We start from the raw sequence: 13,870 nt of genomic DNA, 5'->3' as shown, positions 1-13,870 counted from the left end.
AACACTCTTTGGATAGACCAGAGGGTAATTCTGATATTTGCTGGGGGCCACCCAGCTGGAAATCAGCTTGGCAGGAAAGGGTGTGAGTGTCCTGGGGGACACAGATTTTGAACACGAGCCAACAATGTGCCCTTGCCGCAAAGGCAGCAAGTGATATCTTGGGCTGCATTAGGCAAAGTATTGCTAGTAGGTCAAGGGAGGTGATCCTTCCTCTCTACTCAGCACTGGTGAGGCCATACCTGAAGTACTGGGTCCAGTTCTGGGTAGCCCATTGTAAGAGAGACCTGGATGATACTGAAGAGAGTCCAATAAAGGGCCACAAAGACGCTGAAGCAACTGGAGCATTTCTCCCATGAGGAAAGGCTGAGAGAGCTGGGACAGTTCAGGCTGGAGAAGGGAAGGCTTCGGGAGGATCTTATTGAAAGATACAAATACTTGAAGGAAGGGTACATAGAAGACATGGCCAGGCTCTTTCCAGTGGCAGCCAGTGTCAGGACCAGAGGTATTTGGCACAAACTAAAATGCAGATGGTTCCCTCTGAGCATGAGGAAACACCTTTTTCCTGCAAGGGTGATGGTGCAGTGGAACAGGCTGCCCAGAGAGGTTGTGGAGTCTCTATCCTTGAAGATATTCAAAAGCCATCTTGACATGGTCCTGGGCAGCTGACTCAAAGTGGCCCCAGGGGACTTGGAACAGATGATCTCCAGAGCTCCCTTCCTGCTGCAACTATTGTGTGAATCTGTGAGAAGATATTCTGGCTGTCAATAAAAAACCTTTATGAAAATTCAAGGTAGACTCAGCTCAAAGAGAGAACAGGGATTTACTAGGCCTGCATTGAGATGGTTTAACATCTGAGACAACAGTGTACATCAAAAAAACAACCAAACCTCTCAGTCCAGCTATTAATGTCATTGTAGTTTCCACATCCTCCCAATATAGTTTAAAATCTTGGCATACTGAATCTATAAAAAACGTGTTATGTACACAAAGTTCTTGAGAAAGATGGAAGGAACAACACATTTATTTGGATTGCAAAAATAGTACTGTGGAAGAATAATATCTATTTAAGATCTTTACTGCTGGGGAAAAATGAGGCATTGGCATACAGAAACCCTGGCAGATAGAAAAGGTTCTCAGCTACCAAGGAAAGGTGAGAGGGGGAACATGGATATAGAAGGTTCCTCAAGTAGGCTAGGAAGGTGGTAGAGATGCAGCAGGGCAGTAGCACAAGCTCAACTACAGAAGTGGCAGCATCCAGCCCTCCCACAGCAGGAAAATAATGGTTTGAACAGGTAAGAACTGTGTAGCTGCCTGCCTGTCCCACAATGACAGTTATTACCCTCTGCTGCTGGCTTCTTGGGCAACTGAACTGGTATGGCACACAACTACTAAGGATGAAGTCATTTTGCCACAAGCATGTGTCTCGTGTGAAGCAGAAATCAAGACTAAAACAAAGCAATTTTGACTCTCCAGCTTTCTTGTAGATCCCCTTTAGGTACTGAAACGCTGTTATAAGGTCTCCCAGGAGCCTTCTCCAGGCTGAACAACCCCAACTCTCTCAGCCTGTCCTCATAAGAAAGGTGTTTCCAGCCTTTTGTGGCCTCCTCTGGCCCCTCTCCAACTTTCTTGTCTTTTCTGAGGGCTTCAGAGCTGGATACAGGACTCCAGGTGGGGTCTCACCAAAGCAGAACAGAGGGGCAGAATCACCTCCCTTGACCTGCAGGACACGCTGCTTTTGATGCAGCCCAGGATACAACTGGCTTTCTGGGCTGTGAGCACACATTGCCAGCTCACACTAAGCTTCTAATCAACCAACACTCTCAAGTCCTTCTCCTCAGGGCTGTTATCAATACATTCTCTGTCCAGCCTGTATTTGTGCTTACAATTGCCCTGACCCACATGCAGGACCTTGCACTTGGCCTTGTTGAACTTCATGAGGTCTGCAGGGACCCACCTCTCCAGCCTGTCAAGGTCTTTCTAGATGGCATCCCTTCTCTCCAGCATGTTGATGTGAGCACACAGCTCAGTGTCATAGACAGACTTGCTGAGGTGCACTCAATTCCACTGTCCATTTCACTAACAAAGACGTTAAATAATACTGGTCCCAATACCAGCCCCTGCAGAATGGCACTTATCACTGTTCTCCACTTAGAAATTGAGCTGTTAACCACAACTCTTTCCATGCGACCATCCAGCCAATTCCTTATCCAACAAGTGGTCCATCATTCAAATCCATGTCTCTCCAACTTAGAGACAAGGATGTCATGCAGGACAGTGTTAAATGCTTTGCATAATTTCAGGTAGATGACTTCAATTGCTATTCCCTTCTCCACCAAGGTTGTAGTGCTGTCGTAGAAGGCCACCAAATTTGTCAGGCATGATTTGCCCTTAACGAAGCCACAGTGGCTGTCACCAGTCACCTCCTTATTTTCCATGTGCCTTAGCATAGTTTTCAGGAGCATCTGCTCCATGATCTTGCCAGGCACAGCTGTTAGACTGACTGGCCTGTAGTTTCCTGGGTCTTTCTTTTTCCCCTTTTTAAAAATAAGGGTTATGCTTTCCATTTTCCAGCCAGTGGGAACTTCACCGGACTGCCATGACTTCTTAAATATGATGAATGGTTGCTTAGCAAGTCATCTGCCATCACCCTTACAACTCACAAATGCATCTCATCAGGTCCCATGGATTTGTGCACCCTCAGGTTCCTTAGATGGTCTCAAACCTGATCTTCTCCTACAGCAGGTGGTCCTTCATTCTCCCAGTCCCTGCCTTTGACTTCTGCAACCTGGGTGGTGTGTCCAGAGCACTTGCTGGTGAAGACTGAGGCAAAGAAGTTGTTGTATACCTCAGTCTTCCCCATGTTTTGGATAACTAGGTCTCCTGTTTCTTTCTGGAGAGGGTCCACATTTTCCCTAGTTTTCCTTTTATCACTGACATACCTATAGAAGCTTTTCTTGTTATCCTTGACATCCCTGGCCAGACTTAATTCTATCAGGGCTTTAGCTTTCCTAGCCTGACATTTTAGTTAAGCTGCTTTCAATTATTTGTTCTTTTACAGGTATCTTCAAATGGCATCCAGTCCACTCCCTTGAATCTTGCAACTTACTGGAAATGTAATGCTAGCACTACTGATGTGAGAGTGGATTATAAGTACAACCCAGAGTCTATGAATGTGCCTAGTACACTGTCTAATGTCCAGGTTGTGGTACCAGTAGATGGAGGAGTAACAAACATGCAATCACTTCCACCTGCAAAATGGTAATATTTATAGTTCTCTTTTTATTATTTCAGATTAATTTCAGTGTATTCCTTGGTGTCATAAGACAGTCTGAAAAACTTCACTGAAAGAAATAGTTAATTTTTTGTCTTGATAAAATGCATATGTTGTGGTTAAATCCAAGCTAGCAATACAACCACGATAGCCGCTTACTCACCCCTTCCCCCACCCCCAACAGGAGAGAGAATCAAAAGGGGAGGGAGAAACTTGGGTTGAGATAAACACAGTTTAATAAAATAATAAAATAATAAAATACTAATACACTACTAGTAAATATATATATATATATATATATGTGTGTGTGTATATATAATAGAAATAAAAGATACTCGAGGCAATTCCTCACAAGCAGCCAGTCCTAGGAAACAGCCCAGTCCCAGCAGCTGATGCCTAAGTGAGAAAAGAGAAGAAAAAGGCAGAAAAGCCCAGAGGCCTCTGCAAAATGGCAAAAGGCTGGGCTAAATGTCCCAACCAAACCTCCTGGTTACCCCCAGAGAGAGAAAAAACAGAGAGATCAGAAGAAGCAGCAAAAAAAGGGGGGGCTACCCAGAAAAGCAACTCTCCTTAAATAATTAGCATGATGCTAATGGGATGGAATACTCTCATTGATCAATCTGGATGTCAGTCAAGACAGACCCCATCTCTGCCTCGCTGTCTCACACCTGTAAGCAAGGCACTTAGAATGTCCTTGGCTCTCAGATCAGAGCAATTAAAAATGTTAACTCTGTGCTGGGGTGTTATCTCTTGTTCTCAAACTAAGTCCAAATAATGAGCATGCTAGCTATGGAAAAGAAAGGTTTCTAACTGCATGAAGAAAATTAACCTATTTTCAGTCAAACCAGCACAGCACTGTATCAGATGTTTAGGATGTTTTATGGTCCAAAACAGATCATATGCAGCCAATTCACATAAACTACAATGAGACAATACGCACCCATTCCAACTGTGTAATCATACATTATGAAATTTCCAAGTTTGCTTTATTTTGGCCAATAGACAGGATAGACATTTTTAATACGGTAATTTGAAACCAAAATCTCTTAATGTTTAAAAAACATTTTGTGTGTGTCTGTATAAATATAACCATATATACAGATTATATAGAGTAGAAGAAATGCAGTTCTTAAAAAGATTTCTTGATTGTTCAAGCTTAAATATTAGCTTCTAATTGAAATGCTTTTAAAACAATCCTTACTAACGGAGGAGCTCTTCATAAGCCAAGTAGCATTGTCTCTCACTCAAGCATCATGCAGATTATTACCTTACTAGCAGCTGCCTGCCACCACCTTCTAAGCCTACATTTACAGTAGCACTTGAAAGTGAGACACAGATCTCACGTAATTATGTTTCTACAAGTTTGTGAAAACAAGCAGATGGTACTGGGACTGGGCAGAACAGCACATCCCCGGAGCAAAAGATGAGCAGAATTCAACCACCGCACCTGTGGTTTGGCAGCCCGTCAGTACTTGCCCAGCTGTAACATAATTCCTGGACTGTGTATTTCCAAGAGGGTCTTTTTAATGCAAATAGAGTGAAGAATACCAGGTTGAAGGAAGTCAGGCTTTGTTAACATTGTTACTTATAGATCACTTTACCTTATAAAGCAAGGTTCAGAACATAAATAAACCTGATGCATTTGTCAGATAGATTCTGATGTTTCTGGAGGCAATACATTTAAATGCGTTAATTGGACAAAGTAGAAATACAGTATAATTTTAAGTGGAAAAAATCCTGGCAAGACTGAATAGTTCTTGACTTGATACATCAAGGGAGCAATACTTTTAATGAAATCACCTTCAGCTTAATCTGAGCAAGGGCAGGTTCAGCATCCTGCCTGCACAACATGACTAGAACATCTGGTGAACCCGGACTACTTGCCCAGGCTCCTTACACAAACCTGTCTGTAAGGAAACCTCAGTGAGAGCAGGAATGCCTGCCCAGAGCACTTAGTGTTAGCTTGGAACAGTCAAATCTTAGCAACAGTTTCCTGACAGATTCATCAGATTAAGGAACTTGAGCTACAGCTCTAGTATTTGTGTTGTGCTACCTGTTTGGTCTACTGCATTGTGTAGTGGAGTTTTGTTTGGTTTTGGTTTGGTTTTTTCAAATATATGTTTTATAACTTGACACTCCTGCAAGCAACCACTACCACCTGTGCTACTAGTGTGAGCATTTTACTCCTGCTACAGCACTGCTAAAAGCAATTCCAAACCTATCAGCACTTCATGCCACTCACAGCTTTATGTTGTTGACTGTTTTTGGATAGAACTGCTGCAAAGTGCTCCAGGAGTTAAAATGCCCTGGCAGCTTAGAGCCTCTGATGCTTGTCGCCCTTTTCTGCCTCTTCAGAGCATCAGAAGTTATCTTAAACCCTGTGTCACTTAAACCAAGTAGATTTATTAGAATAGAAATGGAATAGAATTTATGCTGTTAGGAGTCTCACATAGGGGAGAGCAATTCTTCCTCATACCGTCATCATGAAGCATAAAGACAAAGCTTTCAAACTCCTTCCAGGACGTCTGGACTGTCATTGCCCTTTCAGACTTGGAGGGGTTTGAATTGTGGAGTCATAGCCGGGGCATAGGACAGTGTCCACTCCATTAAAAGGTGGTGTGTACGTCTGAGCTCTGCTGCTCTGGGGCAATGCTGACACACCCTTCTCTTTTCCTGTTTGCATTGCACAGTTTTCCACAAACTTACCTTAGAATGATCAAGTATTTTTATAAATCTCTGTTTAGAGATACCTGTAACATACTGCCATAAATCTAGGGAAATAATATTCTAAAAACTGGTCCTTATAATTAACCTGCTCCTCTCTTACAGGAATGCAGACCAGATGAAAGCATATTGGAAAATATCTAGCATTTCGGAAAAGTCTGAAAATGGAGGCAAGTTGACTCTTTTTTTTTTTTTTTTTCCCTTGTTTTTCTTGCACAGAAAAAATGTTATAGTAAAAAGGTAGTAATTTTAGCCTTTACGACCTAATGACTGTTTACGCATCTTCTCATACTGTACCTGTTTACTAGTTCACCACCTTCTCAATGGATTTCCTCTGAGAGATTCCATTAACAGTGCAATATCAAAATATTGTTATTGATTAACTGTAAAAGTAAAAATAGTGAAGCCCCTGAAATCAGTTAGTGACTCTAAAATAAAGTTTGGGCTAGTTAAGAAATTATTACATTAATACTGTTTGGAGATAAGCAGTTATTCAAAGGAAAATATGTCTAATATTTGTATATTTACACTACTGACAATTGACATAAAGTAGAAAGAGGCAAGTAGAAGAACCGCATGGAAGAAAAGAAAAAAAAAAATAAAAAGTCCTGTGCTGAGGTAGGCTCAGCAATAGATAATTCTAGACCAACATTTTAAGGGTCTTTGTTTTGACCATGTACAACTCCAGGAAAAAAAATGAATCTATGTACAGCCGCTCAGAGTAGTAATTTATATAGCATTTTGTAAAGTACCAATAGTTGTCCTCTGCCCAGCTGCCTTTCTCTGAGGCCCAGATGATATCACAGCTCTTGCAGCCTCTGCAGGGGCAACGTTCTTCCCAAGCAGAAAAACACAGGGAGTCATTTATCTCATCCTTAAAGCCTCTGTGGAGGAAAGAACTCATGGTGTAAAGGAAAGGTCTCTAGCCCTGATAGGAATTCAGTGAAGGGCATTGTGAAAGCACAGATTTGCTTGTAAGAATGACCGGTTTCACACAGAAATCACAAGCCTGGAAAGGGAAGACCTCTTCTGTTCCTGTAAAGGCTGCAAAGTTGTGGTTGTCATTCAAACAAAATCAGGGAGAATTTTATCTGACAGAGGTTATTGCTGTAGTCTGGTGTACTTTGTCATTCACTGACCTCACAGGTCTTTGCCATCTGTCTTCTGTTATGATTATGTAGGGATAGCCCTCTTTTTTTTCTTTCTTTCTTTTTTTTTAATAATTTCCCCAAACTGTGGAGCTTCTTTTAAAAGAAGAAATAATACCAAACTACAAATACAGCCACATGAAGAGCTACCGTACACCTGCAGAGCAGCAAAAAACGGGTTGCCAGTGGTACAGATTGCATCTTGTGTATGGTCAGAAGACTTGCATATATGCCACTGCTTCTCCTGTATTTCCATCTCTTCTCACCATCTTTATTCCCCTTTTCTTTGAGTATAAACACATAGTACTCACAATTTGGTGTTTAAGGGGAAGTAATACTATGCTGGTCTCATAGAAAGAAAGGGAGAAAGAAGTTGCATAAACACGGTTGATATTAGGACAAATAACTTGAAGTCTTATTTATTCTGGTGTACAGGGTGGTAACACGTTTTGCTGGTTTTTATGGTCCTATACATTATGTAAGCTGTCAATTGCAGACAGAGATAAAACATAGAACAAACTTTCAAAGCACTTGAATATACAAGTTTCCATACTTACAGTGGAAGACAGACCTACTGAAGAAATAAAAAGCATCTTAAGCCAAATTTATCAAGAACAAGCCATTGCATAGAACAATTTCATCCATTAATTCCCATTTTTATCCCAGTAACATTTTGGTTACTAACTTCTTTTGTCATTTAGCAGTTCCTATTGACTAGCAAGAGTAAGTTGTTTTAAAGAAGTAAAAATAATTGACTTTCATTATTCCATTATTAATTATTTAAATCTCATTTTCCACAGCATATTTTGCAAGAATCAGAAAAAGACTTGCTTCAGTACTAGAAAAATATACTAGTAACAATGTTGTGGGGTTTTTTAAGTGCCTTGCTATGACTACAGAAATGTACTTGAAGTAATTTTGAGCTGTTATTACTTTATAGTATCATTGAACGGATGACACTTCACCACTGTCTTTGAAAAAAGCAATTGAAATTTGTGGGGAAAAGTATTTAATTAGACCTTGTCTTTATTAGAAAAATAATAATTTCTTTCCTCTAGGTACATTACTGTATAGCTGCATTTCTTCCAATGGTTTTGTTCCTGTACATTCATCCAGACAGATCACTACAATGTCTTAATATTCTGGTGTAGTTTCAAATCTGCTAATGAAAAGTACTACATACAAGATAGGTGATTTAAGTACTTACAAACCAGTGAGCATAAATTGTAATTATAGGAACCAATCATATATTTCAAGAATAAGAGATTAACAGGCTGTCTGATACACATATTCTGTATAACCTTGCAGAAATATGTATCCTCCTTCTTTAATCATTCACTACTCATTGTCTTAAACAGAGTATTGGAAAAAACAGACTTGGACTCTCACATCTTCCAAAAATTTATGTAGGACTGCTGCTAGGGATAGATCCAAAAGCTCACCATGTTGGTTCACTTCTTACTGCTAAAAATTTTGGGAGATTATCTTGTTCTTGCAAAACAACCAGCTTTTCAGTTTTCTTATTTTTGTAGGTTCTGGATCCCTCAGGGCAAAATTTGAACTTTCAGAAGGACCCAGTAAACCAGCAACACTTGCAGTGCAGTTCATTAGTGAAGGAAGCACTCTGTCAGGAGCAGATGTAGAGCTTGTAGGCACTGGCTATCGGCTTTCCCTCCTTAAGAAGAGATTTGCCACTGGTAAGGCACTGACGTGCTTATACATTCAGTTAATATTATATATTCTGTAGTGTTAAATTATAAAATATGAAACTCTTAAATAAGTTATGCATAAATAACTACTTTTCATTAAAACATGGCTGAAAAACTGTTTCACAGGTTATTTGGTTTTCCATGGTTACTCAAACTGCTTCCAGGAAAATACTGACAAAATCTGTTTTATCTACTGACTGCAAAAAACCTACCTTTATTTTTCAGGACGATATATGGCAGACTGCTGATATACCCATGAAAGTCATTGGATCAAAGGAGTGCAAGAAGCTCATTCTGCCCTCTCTACTTTTCAAACACTATTTTAACATGCATTAATTTTTTTTAAATGTTGACCTACTTTGAGGCTGAACTACAGAGCAGAAAATGCACTTTTAAAAGTCATTTTGCAAACTTTTTATTACTTTATAATAGCACTGAAGTTAACTTCAACACTGTAAATTATCAACTGCAATATTTGGGAAAATTTGTTGAAATTTTAGTAAATTTATGTAGATGAATTCAAAGTAGTAATCCATAGTTGTAATGAAAGTATGAAATTATACTGTAAACATTAAACCTAAAAATGTAGGAGAGCAAGTAAGACATATTTGAGCTTTCCATAAGTAATATTCATTTTCAGATTCTTTAATTGCCAGTTTTTAAAGAAAACAGAGGCAAAGTCTCATGTAGTTCTTCTATCCACTCATACCACAAAACCAGCTGAGTTAGGGATACATAAAAGAAATGTGACTTGATGCCCGTGTATCATATATTATTAACATGTAACTTGTTTTACATAGGGGTTTTTTCCTAAGTGCAATGTGTTACAAAATTGCAAAAGACAGCAGAGATTTATTTCTGCATTTAGTAAATTTTATGGGCGCTGTGATTATTTGAATTAATGCTGTAGATTTAATTTATTTTTATATGAATTGCATAACATTTGTGCCTTTAAAAAAAGCCTGTGCCTATCCAATTTGTTATTCACATGCCTCACTTCCTTTTTCAAAGTTTGGCTCTTCATCAAGAAAGCATGGTGTTTGTATAATACACACAACTTTATAAAAAAATCCTTTGACTGGGATTTATTTAGAAGGCAGATTTGCAAAAACTGGGGATTGTTTTAAATACTGGATTACTTCCTCATGGGGTAATTGCAATAAATGCGGTTGTAGTAAAGAGAGGTGCATCACACAGGACTTTGGAACTTTGAGATAGTAACATTAATGTCACCAAAGATGAGAATCCTGAAAAATCACCGAGAATGGTAAAAGCAAACTTGTAAAAGCAAAGAGTATTTCACTTTGACTGCAATTCTTTGGACTTTGAGTACTGTTGGGGTTGCGTGATGTGAATGTAAATGCAGTACTTTGAGAGAAATAGCATTTTAGAAGGGTATTTTATGGCAGCAGGATGACAGGTACTGCCATTTCTATTAGTTTAGATTTTTCTATCATCACCAATTTTAATATTTTATTGTCATCTAATCTGCTTGCCACAGCCTAAGCACAGGGACGTGACACATTAGTAACATTTTTTAAAGCAAGTCACTGATTTAGAAAATCTTCTATGTATTTATATTACCAAGTCTTTTTTTAGTGCTGAAATCGTATGTATTGGAGCAAAATAATTCAGTAACATGCATGTGAGAATTTTTACATGACCATTTTGAGTACCAGTATCTATTTCAAATTCTCTATTAAAACAATAAAATGTACTTCAACTAGTTCATGCAAAACCAGTAATGAATTGGACTGCTGAAGCTTTAAAAAAATTGAACTTGTAGAGGCTATATAAATTATAATGTATACTCCACACTTTTGCAGATGACAGTTCCACAATTAGCACTAAACACATACTGTACTGTAGATTTGATGGGAAGAGTATATTTGGCTCTTAATTTGCTAGTCTTAGTGAATGGTAAATTTCTAACTCATAAAATGGTACAGTCTTTTTACTGGAATCTTAATTGTAACCTGTTTTGCAATCAGACCGTGTTTAACATGACAATATTTTGTTAATGAAAACCCAAAACTGTATTGCTGTTTTTAATCAAGTATTACTTTCATTTATGAGTTAAATGAAGTAGTTATGTTTCAGCACTTTTTAACTAGCCTTCATTCAGGTGATTATACATACATTTGAATTGGGTGCAGGTTACAATTTTGAAGCCATACAAGTTTATATAGATTTTTTGTAAAGAAATTCAAAAACAATGTAAAAAATACATGTCGCTATCTGGTTAAAAAACACCCAACATCTAGCAAGCTGGTTCTTGCTTATGTACACAGCAATATCTCTTGTAGTTGCCTCCTAAGAAAATTAATTTGTGAACACAACTCTAAACAATCTGAATTTTTATTAATTGTTACTACGTCAGACTGTAAATTAGAGCATACAAGTTTATCTTACAAAAATTGTAAATATTTCTGATTTTTCATAAAATGTAATTTTTTTAAAAAATTGCACCCATAATAAACATGTAATATATAATTTAAATACTGATTTATATTGCCTATACTTTTGCAGTTAGTCTCACAGATGTTCTAAGCAGTAAGATGATAGAACAAAACTATGTCTGTATTGAACATTTTTAAAGTTTTAATTGATTTTTAAGTGATAAGGGGAAGCGATAATATACAAACTCTTTTATATATTTAAAAGATGCCACAGAGAAGTTGGGTGGAAAGATGACTTCTGCAAAGAGTTGCTTCTTTACTAAACTGGAATGCTTGAGATGTCTACAATGGCTTATGCCTTTACTAAATTTATATGCTTAACTAAAAACTTAGATTAAGCAAAACTGGGGATATGTTTATGAGAAAAATCTTGACTTTGTAGACATGAGCTGCTCTCTGTAAATAGTGCTATCAAATGTTGTACATTCCCTAACTTCCTTAATAAAGCTATGTTTTGTTGAATGCACAGAAAAAAAACAGTGGCTGAATTAAAGTAATTCTTTCTGATTTCTTATATTCCACCAGTCTGAAAAAATAGATGATTTAAGTAGTACTTCAACAGTCTGAGAATAGTCCTAAGCTGTGAGCACACCATCAGAAGCTGAAACTGAGCAAGTGCTTTTGAATGTTTCTTTCCTGCTAGTCCCACAGCCTGTTTAGTAAGTAATGGCTTATTAAATTGACTTTCTCAGCTGGCTGGATATCATTGCAGTAAGTACCATTCTTGTCATGCTGGAAAGGAATTGTCCAAGGGCTTGATTCTTATCTTCTGCTGGAAGGCAGGAGTGAAGAACAGAAACGCTCGGTGGTCAAACAGCAGTCTGTCTTCAACCAAAGAACAGAATACGGCATGGAGAGCTCACAAGCCACTTCCTTTCTACTCCCCACCATCCACAGTTATTTGTTAGGGATGTAAAAGGGTACAAGGCTGCTCAGTTCTTACATTATTCATTGACATTAAAGTGTCAGAGATCACTGCTCTGGCACTTTGTTAACATTTTACTTCTGTTTTTGTAATGTAGTGCCCATGTACTACTCATAACTACTATAAACTGGATTTATACTGCTCAAGCAGGTTTGTGATTATCTAAGTACATGATCAGGTTGTTTTTCAGGGATAACTGACTCCCTTTACCACTGCCAAATAATATTTATGTAGGGTATTTGAAGGAGCTAAAATATTTGATTATCAACTGGAACAGCGTGGGAGTTACAAGTGTGGTGGGGTTTGCTACCTAACTAGAAAGGAAGGTCTTGCATAATTTCAAGTTTTGTGTGTTTCAGAAGCTTAAGATAAGCATCTTAATATCTGTGTACCTTTTGTTTCTTTGGAATTGCTAGATAATTTGTTTCCATTTCAGTTGTCATGAAAGGGCAATTTTACTTTAGAGTATACAAGAAAAAAATCAGGAATTCCTTCAAGGATATAGAGTAAGCTAAAAACAGTTCAAGGTAGTAGAGCAGTAAATAAAATATTTACTGTGCAGTGCCATTGATTGGGCTGATTGCCAGGCCTCTTAATTAAAAACTTGATGTTTATCTTCAACTCTGCATGTTATTATGCTACTGAGTATTCCTTCTCAACTCAGTTTTACCTGAGTCATGTTGATTTTTAAGTTCTCCCTTAGTTCATTCAATAATGGGTAGAAAGCATACAGTCTTTAAAGAATAAAATAATCTTAAAGACATAGGAGGCCTTTCTGGATTACTTATTAAACATTTAATACTCAAATTCTGCATTTTCTGTAGCTGCTTTCACTTCCTTTGGAATCCATTCTTTCTGATTTTAAATCTGGGATGGCTGTTTTCTTTATATAAAAAGCTTTGTTCTGTAACTTAGCTTTTTTTTTTTCATTATTAAAACTCAGCTCTTTGTTTTTTAAAACATAGGTTAATAATTACAAGCCATAAATCATGCCAACTTTACCTTTCTGATTATGATTCAATTTTTCCTCTTAGCATCACCCAATCTACCTTCTTGAAGTTCTCATTTTGTAAGTAATGTTTTCTTCTCCAGAAAGTTAGCAGTGGTTATGTTCAGCAATGACTCAATTCCTTCTTCATTGTGGTTAAATGAAGCAGCCCATTTTTATAACAATTGCTGATTCTCCCCTCCAGATGCCTCCTACTTATTTGTAATTAGATAAACTCCTGGTATAATAGCCACAGCCTTTCCTTCCAGTTCATTAATATAGAAATATTAAAGCTGCCCCAGTGTTAGTACTGATAAGACATTGCATCCAGGCACGATGCACCAATACAATTTGGGAAGGAAAAAAAAAAAAGACAAACCCAAGCTCCAAAACTGTTATTTACCTTCCACTTCTATTATACTCTGTTTCTCTGGAGCCTTACAGGACTGTGGATTTAACAGAGAACCAGGGTCCAAACAGACACAACTTTCAGGCCCTGACTAAGCATTTGATCTCATTCTTGAACACAGGTTTCTCCTCCACATGTCAGAATCCCTCAGCCTCTGTGTACACGTCCCTTCTGGCTTCTGAGCAATTCCCAGACTGACAACACACACTAACTACTTGAGTATGTGAGCACAGGAGG

General features: G+C 38.0%; 1 protein-coding gene across 5 annotated transcripts in view; it reads left to right on the top strand.

The window, feature by feature from the left end:
• FCHO2 (FCH and mu domain containing endocytic adaptor 2) overlaps positions 1 to 12,955 on the top strand; it is a 97,146-nt gene extending 84,191 nt beyond the window's left edge. For 3 of the 5 annotated variants that reach the window (XM_082074776.1, XM_082074775.1, XM_082074774.1), the window contains 4 exons: positions 3,059 to 3,258; positions 6,101 to 6,165; positions 8,676 to 8,840; positions 9,078 to 12,955. In XM_082074776.1, coding sequence (XP_081930902.1) covers positions 3,059 to 3,258; positions 6,101 to 6,165; positions 8,676 to 8,840; positions 9,078 to 9,100 — 453 coding nt within the window. In that variant the 3' untranslated portion in view covers positions 9,101 to 12,955. The remainder of the gene's footprint in view (positions 1 to 3,058; positions 3,259 to 6,100; positions 6,166 to 8,675; positions 8,841 to 9,077) is intronic. The other 2 variants (XM_082074778.1, XM_082074777.1) reach the window with 1 other exon arrangement.
• Positions 12,956 to 13,870: the final 915 nt, after the last annotated feature.

This window comes from Streptopelia decaocto, assembly GCF_964273445.1.
Source record: "Streptopelia decaocto genome assembly, chromosome: Z".
NCBI lineage: Eukaryota > Metazoa > Chordata > Aves > Columbiformes > Columbidae > Streptopelia > Streptopelia decaocto.
Note: the sequence above shows the minus strand (reverse complement) of the source record. Positions and strands in the feature narration are given on the sequence as shown.